Source organism: Falco biarmicus, chromosome 7, assembly GCF_023638135.1.
Source record: "Falco biarmicus isolate bFalBia1 chromosome 7, bFalBia1.pri, whole genome shotgun sequence".
In the NCBI taxonomy this organism is placed as follows: Eukaryota; Metazoa; Chordata; class Aves; order Falconiformes; family Falconidae; genus Falco; species Falco biarmicus.
The window spans coordinates 39,007,204-39,022,294 of NC_079294.1; the positions used below are offsets into that span (position 1 = coordinate 39,007,204).

At 42.1% G+C, this 15,091-nt stretch overlaps 1 protein-coding gene across 2 annotated transcripts; it reads left to right on the plus strand.

The window, feature by feature from the left end:
• Positions 1-1,214: 1,214 nt before the first annotated feature.
• On the plus strand, positions 1,215-14,072 carry CGRRF1 (cell growth regulator with ring finger domain 1). Of its 2 annotated transcripts, none has more exons than XM_056346776.1 (6): positions 1,215-1,419; positions 6,160-6,299; positions 7,507-7,684; positions 7,878-8,025; positions 11,246-11,353; positions 12,704-14,072. In XM_056346776.1, the coding sequence occupies exons 1-6, from the start codon at positions 1,316-1,318 to the stop codon at positions 13,052-13,054; spliced, it is 1,029 nt and encodes a 342-aa protein (XP_056202751.1). In that variant the 5' UTR covers positions 1,215-1,315; the 3' UTR covers positions 13,055-14,072. The 2 variants fall into 2 exon arrangements, with proteins under 2 accessions (XP_056202751.1, XP_056202752.1); XM_056346777.1 differs by having other exon boundaries at positions 12,707-14,072.
• Positions 14,073-15,091: the final 1,019 nt, after the last annotated feature.

The window sequence follows — 15,091 nt, forward strand, 5'->3', positions numbered from 1 at the left end:
TTCCCCGCCCCGTTACCGCGGCGCCGAGGCCCCGCCCCTCCCCGCGGGAGTCATGGCAACGGGACGGGGCCGTGTGCAACCGGTGGGCGTGTAGCCGCGGGGGGGCCTGTCGAGGCGCAGGAGCAGGCTCGGAAGGTGGGGGGCTCGGTCCTTCGGCGGTTAATGCGGCCGTCGGGGTGGCGAGGGAGGGCCGGGGCGGAGCATTTAAACCCTGATCCGTGGAGGGGCCTCCTCCTGCCGAGGCCAGGCTGGCATGTCAGCCCGTGGGCAGCGCCAGGCAGCCACGGTTAGAAAAGGCCCTTAGGGCCTGTTAGTAACTTCACATCCTTTCCTAAAACACCTGAGGGTATACACAGTAAAATGGCTGTCAAAAAAGCCACAGCTGGAGTGTCTGACTCTGTAAACGTTAGGAGATTCAAATATGAGGCACAAATTGGAAGTTCTGCTGCTCATGGTCCTTCTTGTTTGGACAAGTTGAGCATAATTCTGGAAGTAAACCAGAATTTGGAGCTCACAAATATGAGAAGGGAGTGCAAGGCAGGCACTTCTGTTCAGTAACAGGCTGCTGGTGGAGGGCTGTCTCAACGCTGGGCCAAATATCTGACCTTCTTCATGCTGCTGGGAATTTAAGCTGCTATAACAAAGAATGCCTTCTTCACACTCCTGTAGTGGGAGTTAATTAAGAATGCTATTCGTTTTTTTGCTCAAAGAGAATGAAAGTATAGATTAAGACTTTGCATCTCAGGTACGACCTCATGCAAGCTATATTAATGACTTAAATATGGGATCTATTTATGCAGTTTTTCAATGAGCGCTTCAGTAAACCACATGGAAGTGCAGGATTGTCAAGCAGCTGTTGAAGCGTCACTTGATCTCTGTACACTCTTAAGTACAGCTATTTCCTTTGTGGTATCGTGTAGGTAGGTTGCTTATTCATTTCAGTATGCAAAACATATTTCTGTAGCACTCTATTTAGAAGTGGAGGTCACGGGAGGAATTTGGCAGCATCCCATCTCTACTGGAGGTCGGTTCCCCGAGCGTCAGGGCTGCTACAGCTACGGCACGGAGGAGTTTGAAGGCGGACGGCCACATAACGCAGGTTTTATGACTTAGATTTATTACTGGGATGCTTTGTGCCAGCCCAGGCAGCCGTGGAGCCCACGGCCGTCGCTAGGCAACGCAGCCCCGCCCGCGGGCCCGCCCATCTCCGGGCAAGCTGAGGGCAGTGGCTTCACTCAGCCGCCGCGCATGTGCCTGGTGAAGAGGCTGTCGCGGCCTGGTGCTCTCCCGCTGTAGGGCAGGGCGGCCCGGCCCCATGGCCGCCGTGTTTCTCGTCACGCTTTATGAGTACTCGCCGCTCTTCTACATCACCGTGGTGTTCGTCTGCTTCCTCGTCACCAGCGGCCTGGTGCTGGGCTGGTGAGTGCGGCGGGGCGGCGGCAGTGAGGGCAGCGTGTGGGGCCGACGCCGTCCCTGAGGGGCTGGCCCTGCCCGTGGAGGCCGGTCTGGGGCGATGGGCCTTGGCCGCGGAGGTCTGGCGGTGTAATGAGGTGGACCGGCGTAGGAGGGGGGTGATGGGAGTTGGCGCCCCTTGGGGAATGAGCTCCGGGAGTGTGGGGTGGCCCTGGGGTGGCAGCGGTGGGGGCAGTGGGGCTGTGTTGAAGAAAGGAGGGTGAGGAGGGCTAGCGTTGACTGAAGGGGAAGAGCTGCTGTTCCAGCAGGAGGAGGATGAAAGCTGTGGAGAAAACAAAGTGGGCAGGAGAGGACCTGACCCTGAGTGAGAGAATGGGGGTCAGGTAGGGCTGCTTCAAGGGAGGAGTTTGACACTGTTGGAGATGAACATCTCAGATCTTCGTGGCAGATAAAATGAGCAGATACTGAGTGAGGTGACTGGCGCTAGGCTGAGTAGCAGCTGAATCTTGTAGCCAGTCTTTAAGGCAGGGTTGTTACTGAGGTGCCAGAGTACCCAGGCTTGCTGATGTGATACCAGTCTATTCCACTGATGAAGCTCAGAGAAGAGGGTGTTTCAAGTGAGCTGAACAGGGACTGGGATGGGGAGGAACCTTAAACAACTGATCTGCTAAAGTGTCTAGAGGTGTTATGAGTAGAAGACTCCCCTTCTTGTGTTTGAGAGGATTCAGCAAAGATGTCACTGTTGCCTCTTTCAGAAACAGGATCCTGAATGTCGTTGGTTCAGAGCACTGTCAACTCAGGAGTGTCTGTAAATGTAAATACTGATACTTGCCAAGTGGATACCATTGATTAGCAATCAAAATATTTTATGTAGGAATTGGGAATTGTGTGGCTTCTGGAGAGAATAAGTTGAGTTATTGCATTTCCTTCCATTGGATTAACATTAATATCATAGTGTACTTCAGTGTTTTCCATCCTTTGTCTCTCTTTGAATTACAGATGTCTTAGCTGCAGCTGTTCTCTTGGCAGCTTATAAATACTCTGCTTGACTTTTCTTTAAAAGTCTTCCCCTTGTTTACATCAGTTTGTTAGCTGCCACTGCTCAAACATATGCCATCTATTGCTTTCAGCGTGAATGAAGCAGATCTTTGATCTTTCAGATACACTTTTTGGAAAATTTTTGTTCTTGTTTTGCATTGCCTCCCCTAGTGCTGGGTACGTGGTAGTGAAGGCAACTGGTCTTTTTTCACCTTTTTGCTGGATAAAGCTCCACCTCATTATTTACTTGGAGAGAGAGGTAGTAGAAATCCTTTTCATAATTCTCTCTGTCCCACTGCACGCTGACGGTATTATATTGCCAACTGCTCTTCCTTTTCCACTTCATCAGTTCTTTAAAAATATTGTCTTTACAAAAAAAAGATACTGAATCATGATTCAAATAAACCTCTGCATGTATATCCTAAACCAGTGATCCTTTTATCAATTTAATCATTATTTATCTGCCTATAATAAATGCTTTGCAATCCCCTGTTGTAAAATGTCTGAAATAGTTGTGCCAGAAGATCCTTACATCTGCACACGTGTCCGTTGATGCTTTTTGGACTACAAGGTGTTCAGAGGACTGTCCAGATGCATTTTTGTTTCAGGATCAGATTCTAGGTGCATCTACACTAGATGCTCTTGCAGTTTATATAAATATATACAAACTATCTTCAAGTTAGCTTTTTAAGGAACTGTTAGTCAAGTAGAAGCAGTGGCGGGGAGCTCAGCCCATACGAGTATGTATGTATGTGGCCAGCTGCTCAGAGGTGTTTGCTGCTACCTTTGAACTCTGCTGTACCACGGCTGTATGACAAAGAGCCTCCAAGCAACTTCAGTGTGTCTGCAGCCACAGTTACAGTTTAAGTGCTCTTGAACTTACTCATGAAAACAACTTGATCCTTTATTTGCTACACAGAGTACTAGAAAAGCATATGGTGTCATATAATACATGATATATTGCTGTAATGACATTTTATTTTCCCCATCATTTTCAGCATCAATTGTCAGCTTGTTTTATGGATGTGTTTGTGATGGTGTCAGGCAGCCTAAAAAACACCAACTGCTTAGGAGTGTTAATGTTTTCATTTGCAAAATTATGCAGTGATTTGATGAGTGTCTGTTTTTATGGCCAGCCCTGGATACCTGTGGGTCTGCTGAGAGAGTCTTAAGTAGGTTACTGCATAGGTAGCTTTCTAGAGCCAGCTCAATAGATGCTCTGGTCATAGGAATGAAGTAGAATTTAGAGTAGCTGAATACAGTCCTGTGCATCGCCTTTTTAGCTGGAGATTAATGCTCACGTTAGACTCGGCACCTGTTTGAAGTCTGGACTGCTCTTTGAGAAATTAACTCAGGAGTAAAACCATTGGAAACTCCTGCCTTTTCTAAACTGGCACTGTTCTGAAGAAATTAATTTTCCCCTATACTAGCTAATGATCTGGGCTGATAGACTGTTAGATCATAAAATAAAAACTACTTTTATTTATCCTTCATACACTGAATACTACCTTAAAATTTACAGAAACACTGTACTTTATTGTTGAACAGAAAGGCCCTTCTGCCTTCAGCTGCTGGGAAAACTGTACTAGAGGCTTTTTTCTATGCCTGCTTTTCATGGTGATTATCCTGTTGCTTTCGACCAGCAAAGAAAGTTTCCAAAGAACAGGGGTTTTACTTCAGAATCAGCCAGATGGTATAAAACAGGAGGCATCTTTATGTGCGGCTGGAAAGATTAGCTCCATTGAGTTTTGGATACTGAGTAAGTGAAACAGCTGCTGCACCTGGTTCCTTTGTGAGTAAGATGTTTAACTTGTGTACTTCGTTACAGCCGTGGCTGCTTTTGCTTGCATCGGACAGATTTGACCTTCTGTGCATGCAAACGAAGTATGGCTGAGCACCCTATAGTATATTATTGAAGAAATGCAAATGTTTTCATCAAGGTCTAGCAAGCCAAAGGACTTTATCAAAGATGGAGTAATGAGTATACAGTATTTTCTGCCAGCTCAATCTCTTTCCCTTTTGGTGTATCGCTGACACTCGGGCACACAAGATGTTAAATGGCAAAGGCGAGTATTTGTTAGACTGCCAGGAACAGGTTGTTGCTATTGGGAATGGCTTCGAGAATTTTTTTTCCGTCAACTTGAAAATCACTTTGCTGTTTTTGCCTGGTAGTTTTACAAAGGGCACCCCTCCAACATGAATCAATAGAAAGGAGCCCAATGTTAGTAAAAGCTCTACTTTTCTTTGTTTGACACACAGGAGTTGGAAAAGATTTTTAAAACCAGGAAAAAGTAGCAGTTAAGCCACAAAATTGTCTGCTTGGCTCAGAGCTGTATTGTACATGAAATCACCAATTATCAAACTGATTACATTGAAGCTCTGGTAGTGCTCTTTTCAGCTTGAGTTATTGATGTGAGACCTATCTTACCGTAACAGCTGCTATTTCAGTATACTAAATGGAAACAATTGATGCAGGGAAGAGCCAATGGTTCGTGCCATTTGGAGTTTTCCAGTGCCCAATATTCTAATGACTGCATAAACCAAAATTCAAAGCCATTAAACAGGCCTTCACATCAACAGTACAGGTGGCAGCAGTAAAAGCACAAGTTCAGGGAAGTACAGCCTGAGCTAATTAGTAACTGTTTTCTAAAATACATTAACAAAAGACTCCCACAGCCTCTCCCTGTTGCCTTACTAATGAGACAGGACTGAATTAATGCAGTTAAGGAAATCTCTTCAGTCTCCAAAGTAGTCTTCTGATTGCAAATCTGGGACAGTTTCTCTAATCAGCTTTTGGTTATGGAAAGCTATTGCTATCACCTTAAAAGTGAATTATTTTTAGCTAAGTGTAAAAGGAAGTCTGTTGTGGAGCTTGTTCTTCTGTAACTGTTCTTTTAAAAGCCCCAGGTAATATGAAAATCTTGGGGTTTTAATTGATGTTGGAAATCATCCCAAAATATCCTTCCTCACTTTCTTTGATTTTTATTTTGATTCATAGGGTGTTTAAACCTTTAAACCTTTGCTTTGTTATCCTTTTAGAGTCAGAACATCACTTGGGCTAGCAAGCTGGTTTCAGCTTTGAAGAGGTCTTACAGTCTCAGCTTTGATTTGGACTCTTGACTATTTTGCACTTGGTTTCTGGCTCAGGATTTATTATTAGCATATTACTGTAATTGAGGTTTATATGGGAAATCGAGATCTTAGTCTCCCATAAAGACATCTTGCTGGCTGTAGTTACAGCTAGAAATATCTTAGGGCTGAATGATTTACTCTTAAGGTCTTCCTTTTGAACACACTGTCCATTAAGGCTGTTCCATCTTTGCAAGTAGTGATTTTTTTAGAATTTTTTTTGGGGGGGCGGGGGGTGTCCTGTGACAGGTTGTGCAGCAATGTCAATTAGGGGAAGGCTCTGGCTAACCGTTTACCACTAGAGGGCATTGACCGTTCTCATTAATTTTACGCTCTGGAAACACAGGAGTAAAGTGTTCCCCCTTTTAAAATTTTCTGTATCACTGTGAAGACTCCTACCTTCTGCCATGAAAAGTTGAAGTCAGACTGGCAGGCTGTATTATGCATGTATCCTAGCAGATACTCTGCAAAGCCAAGCTAGCTCTATTTGTTGTGCTGCTTGCTATTTAGAGCTGAAGAAAACCTCAAATGTGTCGCCATCAACACTTAACCCACTTGTTCTTGTTTCATGTCTCATAGGTTTGGTTTGGGTGTTCCTGTTATTCTGAGAAACTCAGAAGAAACAGAATCCAGCACAAGAGTATTGAAAAAGCGGATGAGACAAGTGAAGAATCCTTTTGGGTTAGAAATCCCTCATCCTGCTACAGCTTCAGTAACAAGTCAGTATATTTCTGATGTGCTTGATTTTCGTCGGTTTAGGTTCCTGAGCTTTCTCTTTTCTTGCTCTTGCCCTTTTCTGTTATAAAATTCCTCAGAAACATGCTTCCATCATTGCAATACAAATAATTAAATGTGTTTTTAAAAGTGAAATGTTTGGATATTTAAGTACAGTTTAATTTTTATTAATTAAACACTTCCTGCTATAACACATTTTTAAGTAACAAAAACATTTGCAGATTACCAGCTACCACTGATATTTTTGTAAACTGCACAGAATTGTAGAATTCTGTAGAATTCATGAAAGAATATATGCCACCCACTTAAACCTAAGTCCAGATCTCCAGAGGTGTTTGGAAGCACACTACTGTTAATAAACAAATAATCTTCCTGTCTTTCTATCTGTGCTTCAGTGGAAACCGGATTTAAATATCTATTTGGATCAGAGTTCAAGTGGTTCCTAGCATCCTTGAAATTGCCCACATGAGAAGTGAAATTCATGCCTTTCTCCATCATTAGGGAGTAGTAAGCAAGATCTTCCACCAACACAGATGTGGAGCTTTCCTATGAATGAGAAAAGGGCTGCAGCAGTTTTACCGCTCCTTCAACATAAAAACCCAACAAACCTAACAACTTAGTATTCAGGTAACTTGGATTTTTCAGGAGGTTTGAGCACTTGAACTCTTGAAGGAGTTCTGCTCCTGTTTGTGCTGTAAGTGTTTAGAAGTTAATGGTTTGGGTACTTGATTTTTAGGAAAGAAGTGGAGCACAGAGGTCCTTTTATTATCCTCCCTATGCATGATGATCAAGAAGGCCTTATTCTTTGAGACCACAGAGAGCGTTGTAGGCCAGTGATCCAATTAATACCATTATCTAAGAAGGGAATGGACTTTGGGCTAGGGGTTGTGCTCTTGGATCTCGTAGTGAGTGTGTAAAATGTTACCAGAAGTTAAAATTTACCCTTCATAAAATCACGTGCTCTTTTTTTAGCTTGATCAGCCATTTTATCCCCCCACACCCACTTCCTCATCTCCATTGACTTTCAGAAGCACTAAACCTAGGCTAAATTCTTAGATTAGATTACAAGGATAAAAATCTGGCACACTGAAGTTGTTTTCTGCTTGTTGCCCTTTTAAGAACGTACACTTAGCAATTCCAGAATTCCTACATGTGGGTGAGTAAATGAAATCCTTATCTTCTTTCTACAAGAGGGTATAACCCTGACACCTGATTGTCTGGAAGACTGTATTCTTACGTGTTACTGGGGCTGCAGTGTTCAAAAACTCCACGAAGCATTGCAGAAACACGTCTACTGCTTCAGAATAAAGACTCCTCAGGCATTAGAGGATGCTCTGTACAGCGAATACCTCTATCGACAGCAGTACTTGTATCCTTTTTTTAAGTTGTTTTGACAAAATATGCTAATTTATTGGCACAGGCAGTGTAGAGACTTGTGAACATTCAGCAGTTCTTGACACAATATATTTATGAACAAAAATGATGACAAATATTCTTTATGCAAAAGTCACATTTGTCTACAATTGCAGCTATGCTAATTGTTTTCCTTGACACATACAAAGCATTAAAAAAAATGACAAGGAAGAAAAATATTGTCAGTTACCAGAAGATGCTCAAATTGTCGATTTTGGCCCAGTGCCTAGATCTCGCTATCCGTTGATAGCATTGTTGACGTTAGCTGATGAAGAAGACAGAGAAATATATGATATTGTAAGTAATACAAGAATTTATTTTAGGGTCACTGTATTTAAGGCCTGAATGTTTCAGGAGACAGGCTTGAATAAAACAGCCTCATTTCCTTGTCCCCTGGAATTTGGTCCCTAACTTTGTCACTGATGACTCCGGAGGAGCATGGCAGAAGAGCAAGGATAGTTATATAAAAATTATGTATGTCATTCAAAAGATGCTTATGATTTTCACAAAGCTCATATCTGCAAAGGTCTCTGTGGTAAGCCCTGTGGTCAGATGAGCTAGCCTTGTGGTAGGTTAGTAAGCTATTACTCTGAATTTTCTGATCACATAAACCTGTGGTGGAGCTCTTGGGCTGATACGGTCTTTTGGATTGCTGTTGGCAAGGTAGGAGGATTTATTTTTCTAGTGTCTGGCACAGATATTTGAGCTGATTGCTGACTTGACTGTTTAGGAACATAGAAATTACCTTTCTGCAACAGGCCCGAGTATATGTAATGCAGTATGTTATGCCTCACAGTAGCCAGCTCCAGGTCATTTACAGGAAGATGTGAAGGTCTTGCAGGAGACTGAGATGAGATACTTGGTTTCCCAAAAGACTCTCTTTTAAAGCAGCTTCAGCCTTGTCACATGCAGTGCAATATCCCTTCTAAACTCTAAATCGACTGATTCTTTTGGACATGCTTTTATCTCCCATCTTTTCATTTGGTTGATGACCCGATAGTGCTAACTGCTTGAACAATAATGGATTTCTATTTGAACTCAGAAGCAAATTGCCTAAACCCACTGAATGCTTTTCCATACATACATTGGGAAATTGTGATTACACCTGTGCCTAAGTAGTCTGTTCCCTTTCCAAGTGATGCCTGTCATTGGCTTCATTTCACTTGACCTTAGGACTGCCTTTCTCCCTCCTGTCCCCACATGGGATTGTTTCCCCCTCACCCCAGCTGTTTCCCAGATAAGTATGTCTATTTATAGTTAGAGCTCAGATTAATTTAATATAAAGAGACTGCAAATTTCATATTTGAATGTGTTTGACATTAGTATGGATGTGAATTTGTAACACCTCTCTCTTGTTCCTTAACATGGAAGTAAGGGGTGGAAGGAGAAGTGGTGGAGGTGTTTTTCCTCTGGTTTGGGAGAAAAGGAACACAACTGGAATCTATTAGTATGGTCAAAGGAATAACTCCACCTGAACTCCTTGCCAATCAAATGTCAGAATTGCATCTGTTGTTGTTGAGACGAACTTCTAAGATATAAATATAGTGTGGGAAGGGATCTTTGCCTCTGTGGCCAATATGGTATTACCACATTGTTCTTGCATCAGTACATCAAGTTCCATCTAGAATTATTTTTGTGTGTATGTGTACATCCACCACTACAGATGGTGTTCCAGTATCTCTTTCCTGGGGGGGGTGGTCTCACTTTCATCCTAACTGTATTTTTGGCCACATCATACCTATTTGGTTCTGTGCTGTGATTTTCCTTTAGCTCCAGAAAATTAGCATGACCATATATAAGAGTTACAGAAACTGAGGACTGGCAGGGCTAAAGTGGAAGAAGGCTTACCTATCAGGCCTGTGTGCAAAAGAGAAGACTGAGAAGTAACTTGATTATGGTGTACAAGTATTTACAAAGAGAAAATACCTAGTGCTTAAGGGGAAGGGGTCCTATAATCAAACAGCATAGCATTTCTACTAGATCATAGTATCACTGTGTATGTTTCTATACTATAGGACAGCACAACAGAGAAGGCAGTACCTTGACGATCAAGATGCTTGTGTTAGGAACTGGTCCCATTCACAGTTTAGAAGTTTGCCTAGGTGTCTGAACAAACAATGAACTGGGACATGCGTCATCATTGAGAAAGCACTTATGTTGTGGTGGGATGACATAATAGAAATCCACTGAGAACCGTTAACTTTTAAACTCTTATTCTCAAAATACAAAATTTGTCATTTTATTGGCAATTTAATGGCTTTCAGGTTCTGAAACGAAGTTAATAGTGGTGTGGGGTGGTTTTGTTTTTTGGTGATTTGGGAGGTTTTTTGTGCACAATTTGGGCATTGTAATTTAGAAAAAAAAAAACTTTGTTGCCAAAACGTAGTAAACGTAGTTAGTATAAATACATTATGTATAAGTACATATATATTTAAACTCTGCATATAATTAGCCATGTGTGGATTTTGAAGTGCAAGTCAGATTTGCCTTTAACTTACTTTTTTTTTTTAAACAGAACAGCTTTCTTCTATATTTCATTTCTCTTTTGACAGCTTCTGGGAACTACAATAACATTGAATTTCACTTTCTTTTTTTCCTGCTTTTTAGAGGCTATTACATAATTTGGGCAGGGTGAGGGTTTTTAGGCACAGCATGCAAGCTTATTCAGAAAAATGCCTCTAAAGTCAGCCCATGGGGTCCTTTCATAATCCTTTCCAGTGAAATTTGTCTTTTGCCTACTCTGTTTACAAGCCAATCAGTGACACCTCTCAATGCTTTCCAGAGTCTAAAAACTGTGGTCCTTGTGTTTGTGAGGAAGGTGGGAGAAAGTAGAAAAGACTTTGCCTTTTGCATGTTCCCCTGTAATTCTGCACTCAGACTTGAGCTGACAGGGCCATTCCTTGTGTTGAAGACAGTCCGGGATGTGGCTGCAGAAGTTGTATGGGACTTAAGTGCATGTGCTTGCTTGGGGCTCAGTTGCTGTAGGAAAGTCCTCACAGTTTGTCAAAGTCTCTCCCATCTAGGAGAAGCTCATCAGGAGTTAGGGGGGTGAAGAGAGGAGAGTGGGAGCTGCTACTTCTGGTTGAAATCATTACTCAGGTAGCCTCTCCGAGGCATATCCATGACTCTACAAGCAAGCCTTACTTCAGCTGCATAAGCACTTACCTTTGGGAGGACTGCATCTGCTTAGGTGCCTTGTTGGTTTGGGGCCTAATTCCACTAGGTGAGAGTGGTTAGAGCAGGCCTCTGCTGTAAACGGGCCATAGAAGGGCTCTGTGGAAAACTGGGGCAGAAAACTGAAGCACCACAAAGTGCTCTCTTGTGCCACGTTCTGTTTTCACCTTACCCAGTATATTTTTTTGATCTGTGCTTGAAGTCAACGTTGGTCAAATCCTGACTGTTTTAAGGAAATAAGCAGGTCAGAGGTTGTAAGAAAGTATGCAGTCTTTCAAGCAAACTGTTCTATATGATTCATATAATGAAAAGGAAGTTACTAAACATAGCTTTTTCTTGGTAGATTTCAATGGTGGCTGTAATTCACATTCCTGATGAGAGCTACAGACTTTCCTGCAGGATATTATATCAGTATCTACTTCTAGCTCAAGGTCAATACCATGATCTGAAGGTAAGCCGAGTCTTGTTTGGTTTGGGCGACACTGTTAAGTTTAGTTTGTGTAGGATTTCAGAGCCTAAATTAGTACAAGACATTTATTGTCATGCAAAGAATGGATAATAGTTAAAATTATTTTATCAGTCAAGTAGTTCCAGCCAAAGTTACTGTACAGAAATATTTTATATGAAAATACTCAAGATTTCCTGGAGAAATTGCTTGATTTGGTCTATGAGGCCTAGGTCATCTTCACTTACTAAAGCAGTAGCAAGAAATTAGCTGTCCAATGCTTCCTCTCTACAGAACATTTGTTACCTCCTTGCTAGTCTCTCACGTTCTCCTATACTGTCCTGCAATTGGGACAGCCTCAGAAGAAACTTTTTTACTTTCTTTTTACTGCAATACATGCACAAAGGTTAGGAATCTGTCTAGCACATACCATCGTTAAGTTAAACCAATGCTCTCATTATTCTGTTCCAGTTCCCCTTATCTACACATGTTGCGGGGCCATCTTTGTCCTGTGTCTGTCAGGCAGTTGATGATGTGATTCTGTGTGATTCACTGTTACATTACTGTGATGATAAAAATAATGTATGGTATTGGTAAGCTAGAAATTGGGCCAAATCAATTCAATTGAGTCGATTAACATTTATTCAGAAATAGATTTTTCCAAAGAGATGTTTGTCCTGGCCATTTTTTGCTGATGTAGTTGATCCAGGTAAACTTCCCTGCTGATCCCCTTAAGCTTTCTTTTCATGTATGGTTGCCATTGTAAAAACAATGCATAAACTGAACAGAAATAACTGCGCAGCTGCATTCTGTGTAGTTGCATAGTATGCTCTCTGTGGGTGTCTTGGGCTGCATGGTAGTTTACTGGCTCTGTTGAGTGATCACACCCAGAAGAATTTGCACTTCACATAAGATGTGGGGGGTTGTAACATGAGCAAGAGTGGAATGGGTTGAGTGAAGTAGACTTGACAACTGGGTGGATGTATTTTTTGGTAGGAATGGATAGAAACATCCCTCTAAGCATAGAGAATGGTATACCAGAAACAGAAACCGGAGCTGCTCAAAACCTGGGCAGTTGCATTAAAGTTCATGCACGTACATTGATTTGACTCGGCTAAGATTTGATGACTTATCCTTAATATTATTCCAGTGGTTTATGTAATTTTACACTTCTGAAATACCTTTAACTGAAGGCCAGGCAACTGTCAGGACTCAAGCAAAGAGTGAGTCTGGCACTGTTTGACCCAGTGGAAACCAGTGAAGCTGACCCAGAGGCACTTACATTGCATGGGTGTGTTCAGGTATCGGGGGACAGTTTGTTTACTTCTAAATGTTTGTGTATTATGTGTATTTTAGCAGCTCTTCATGTCTGCAAATAGCACTGCACCAGCTTCAAGCAATACATCCCCTGGTGAGAGAGGCACTGACAGAAGCTTGCTAGAAAAGGCTGGACTGGCTGAAGATGAACCAGAATTGCCTGAAGAAAACAGTAAAGACTGTGTTGTTTGCCAAAACGGCACAGTGAACTGGGTACTCCTGCCCTGCAGGCACGCGTGCTTATGTGATGGCTGCATTAAGTATTTTCAACAGTGTCCAATGTGTAGGCAGTTTGTACAAGAATCTTTTCCACTTTGCAGTAAAAAGGAGCAAGATGAAGATGAATCAACCCATCTCTTGCAAGATGTTCTTCCTGGAAGAGTTTTTTAATGGGGAAAACATAGAAGAACTGGGTTGTATGCACCAAGATTAAATGTAGAAAACAGACTGTTTATGGGAGGATATGTAGCGTTCACTTGTATGGTTTTGCTTTTTATTGTTAGGTAATTCTCAGCTTCCTCATTTTTCTTCGCTCCATATGCTCACAGGAACACTAGGCTTCTCCATGCAACGTGGACAGAAGTGGTGCGTAGGATTTCTTTGAAGGATGTGATTTTATTTATAACTTCTTACTAGTTTTTCATGGAGTACTATTGGAGGCTATTTTGATGACTAAATTTAGTATATCTACTAAAAAAAGAATAAAACTTGCAAGTGAAGTTGCACACAGCTCATTCTATATTTATCGTATTTAAAATACTAGAGCAATATTATCATTTTAACTCGGTATAATTTAGAAACGTAGCACTTTACAGAACATCAGATGAAGGAAAGTAAATATTCTTCATTGTTAAATTGTATTTATTTTGTAGATGAAGGCTGGACTATGGCAGGAGCTCGGAGTTTAAGACCTGATTCAGGACATTGTTTCTGGCTGTTTTGAAAGATTTGTGTGCATGTGTGTGTGTGAGGGACCTTAGCCAAAGCCCACTGGAATGAGTGGAAAGACTTTTGTGTTGATTATTGTTGGCTTGAACTAAATGTCGCTGACACTTTCAAGCCTGAGCCTCTGCTATGTCATCTTGAGGCACAGACTTTCATTCTTGTTAGCAATGGCTGTAAGAGCTTGTTTTCCATGTAAATACTAGTTAATTACTCCATAGAGTGGTTACTTGGGCAGTTTTGTGATGCTATTCTTAATATAAGTAGCCTGCTTTGGGGAATTTCCAATTCTTTTTACTTGCATTGTCAGGCTAGATGCAAAGTTAACTATTTACCTTTTATCAACAGTCCCAGGGAATTTACTTATTCTAATAAAGAAAGAAGCTGAAGAATAGCAGAAAATCACTTATTTTTCCCTCCAGTGGTGTATTATTAAAAGCAATAAAAATGGCTGTTGAGAAGAGAAGGTGTTGTTTTGCTTCTTGAGAGAGCTGAATTGTCCTAAAGACAGATGGGCTGGGTTTCACACTTGTTCATATAAGGCAAAAAATACAAATGCTTGTTAGAACCTGTAAAAAAATGGGGAATAGCTGCTTTCTGTTGTCCCTCTTGTTCCCTTGCAGCTTTTCCCCACATCCATTTCCAGGACAGCTGCTCAGTCTGAGAGAGAGAAAGCCGTGCTCCAAGCTATTCAGCTGCACTCTCCTGCAGCTCCTTTAACAGTGCTCCCGGTACAGGGTATGCACAAGGTGCTGCACACCTCCACACCAGGGAAGGAAGCTTCCCCTCCTCAAAGGTATTCCATCGTTCCATCGTTCATGTTGGTTTTTTTCTTGTTTTGCCATGACCCTGCTTCCAAACTCCTGGCAGTTGCCTCTGAGAAAAAGATTTAGGTGGTGGTGGTAGAAAGACTAATGCTTAGTTGTAAAGGCAGATGGAGGTTGGGAATTGATGTATGTAGCCACAGATTTCCAGCCAGTGATCAGTAGGCTGTTAGTAAGACAATTTATCTGGTCTACATAAAGTGACCTTCCTTGCCAGGGACAACTTGGGAATAAACTGCTGGCCAAATCAGCCTTCTGTTTGTGCTGTATATCAAACAGCAATTAAATACCTTGGTGTCTGTCGGGACTGAGCAGGACTTGCAGAGAACTTTAGAAGACAGATGGTTCCGTGTGGAAATCATCATGGCAAAGGATGGTGTATATGCTACAATTCAGGAGGTTGAGAACAGCAAGAGGAGAGCTGAGGGCAAGGTAACAGCAGAAGGAATGAACACTGGTGGCAGCAAGGCCGTGTCTCAGATAAGAACACAGTGCGGATGTGGAGCGACTACAGTGTGATGCATCTCAAGTAGACCCAGAGCTGCCTGTATTAAGAGAGTGTAAAGACTAAATATCATACGTGTCTTCACCACTCAGGGTGGATCACTGAGATGCAATGAGGACTTGGCCTCTCTGTCACTATAGGCAATCCTCACCAGGT

Excerpts from the sequence above, each read along its gene's own strand:
- CGRRF1 (XM_056346776.1), top strand. The coding sequence starts at position 1,316 with ATGGCCGCCGTGTTTCTCGTCACGCTTTATGAGTACTCGCCGCTCTTC. Across the intron at positions 7,685-7,877 it reads CTCTATCGACAGCAGTACTT|CATTAAAAAAAATGACAAGG; the intron begins GTATCCTTTTTT and ends ACACATACAAAG. Across the intron at positions 8,026-11,245 it reads ACAGAGAAATATATGATATT|ATTTCAATGGTGGCTGTAAT; the intron begins GTAAGTAATACA and ends TTTTCTTGGTAG.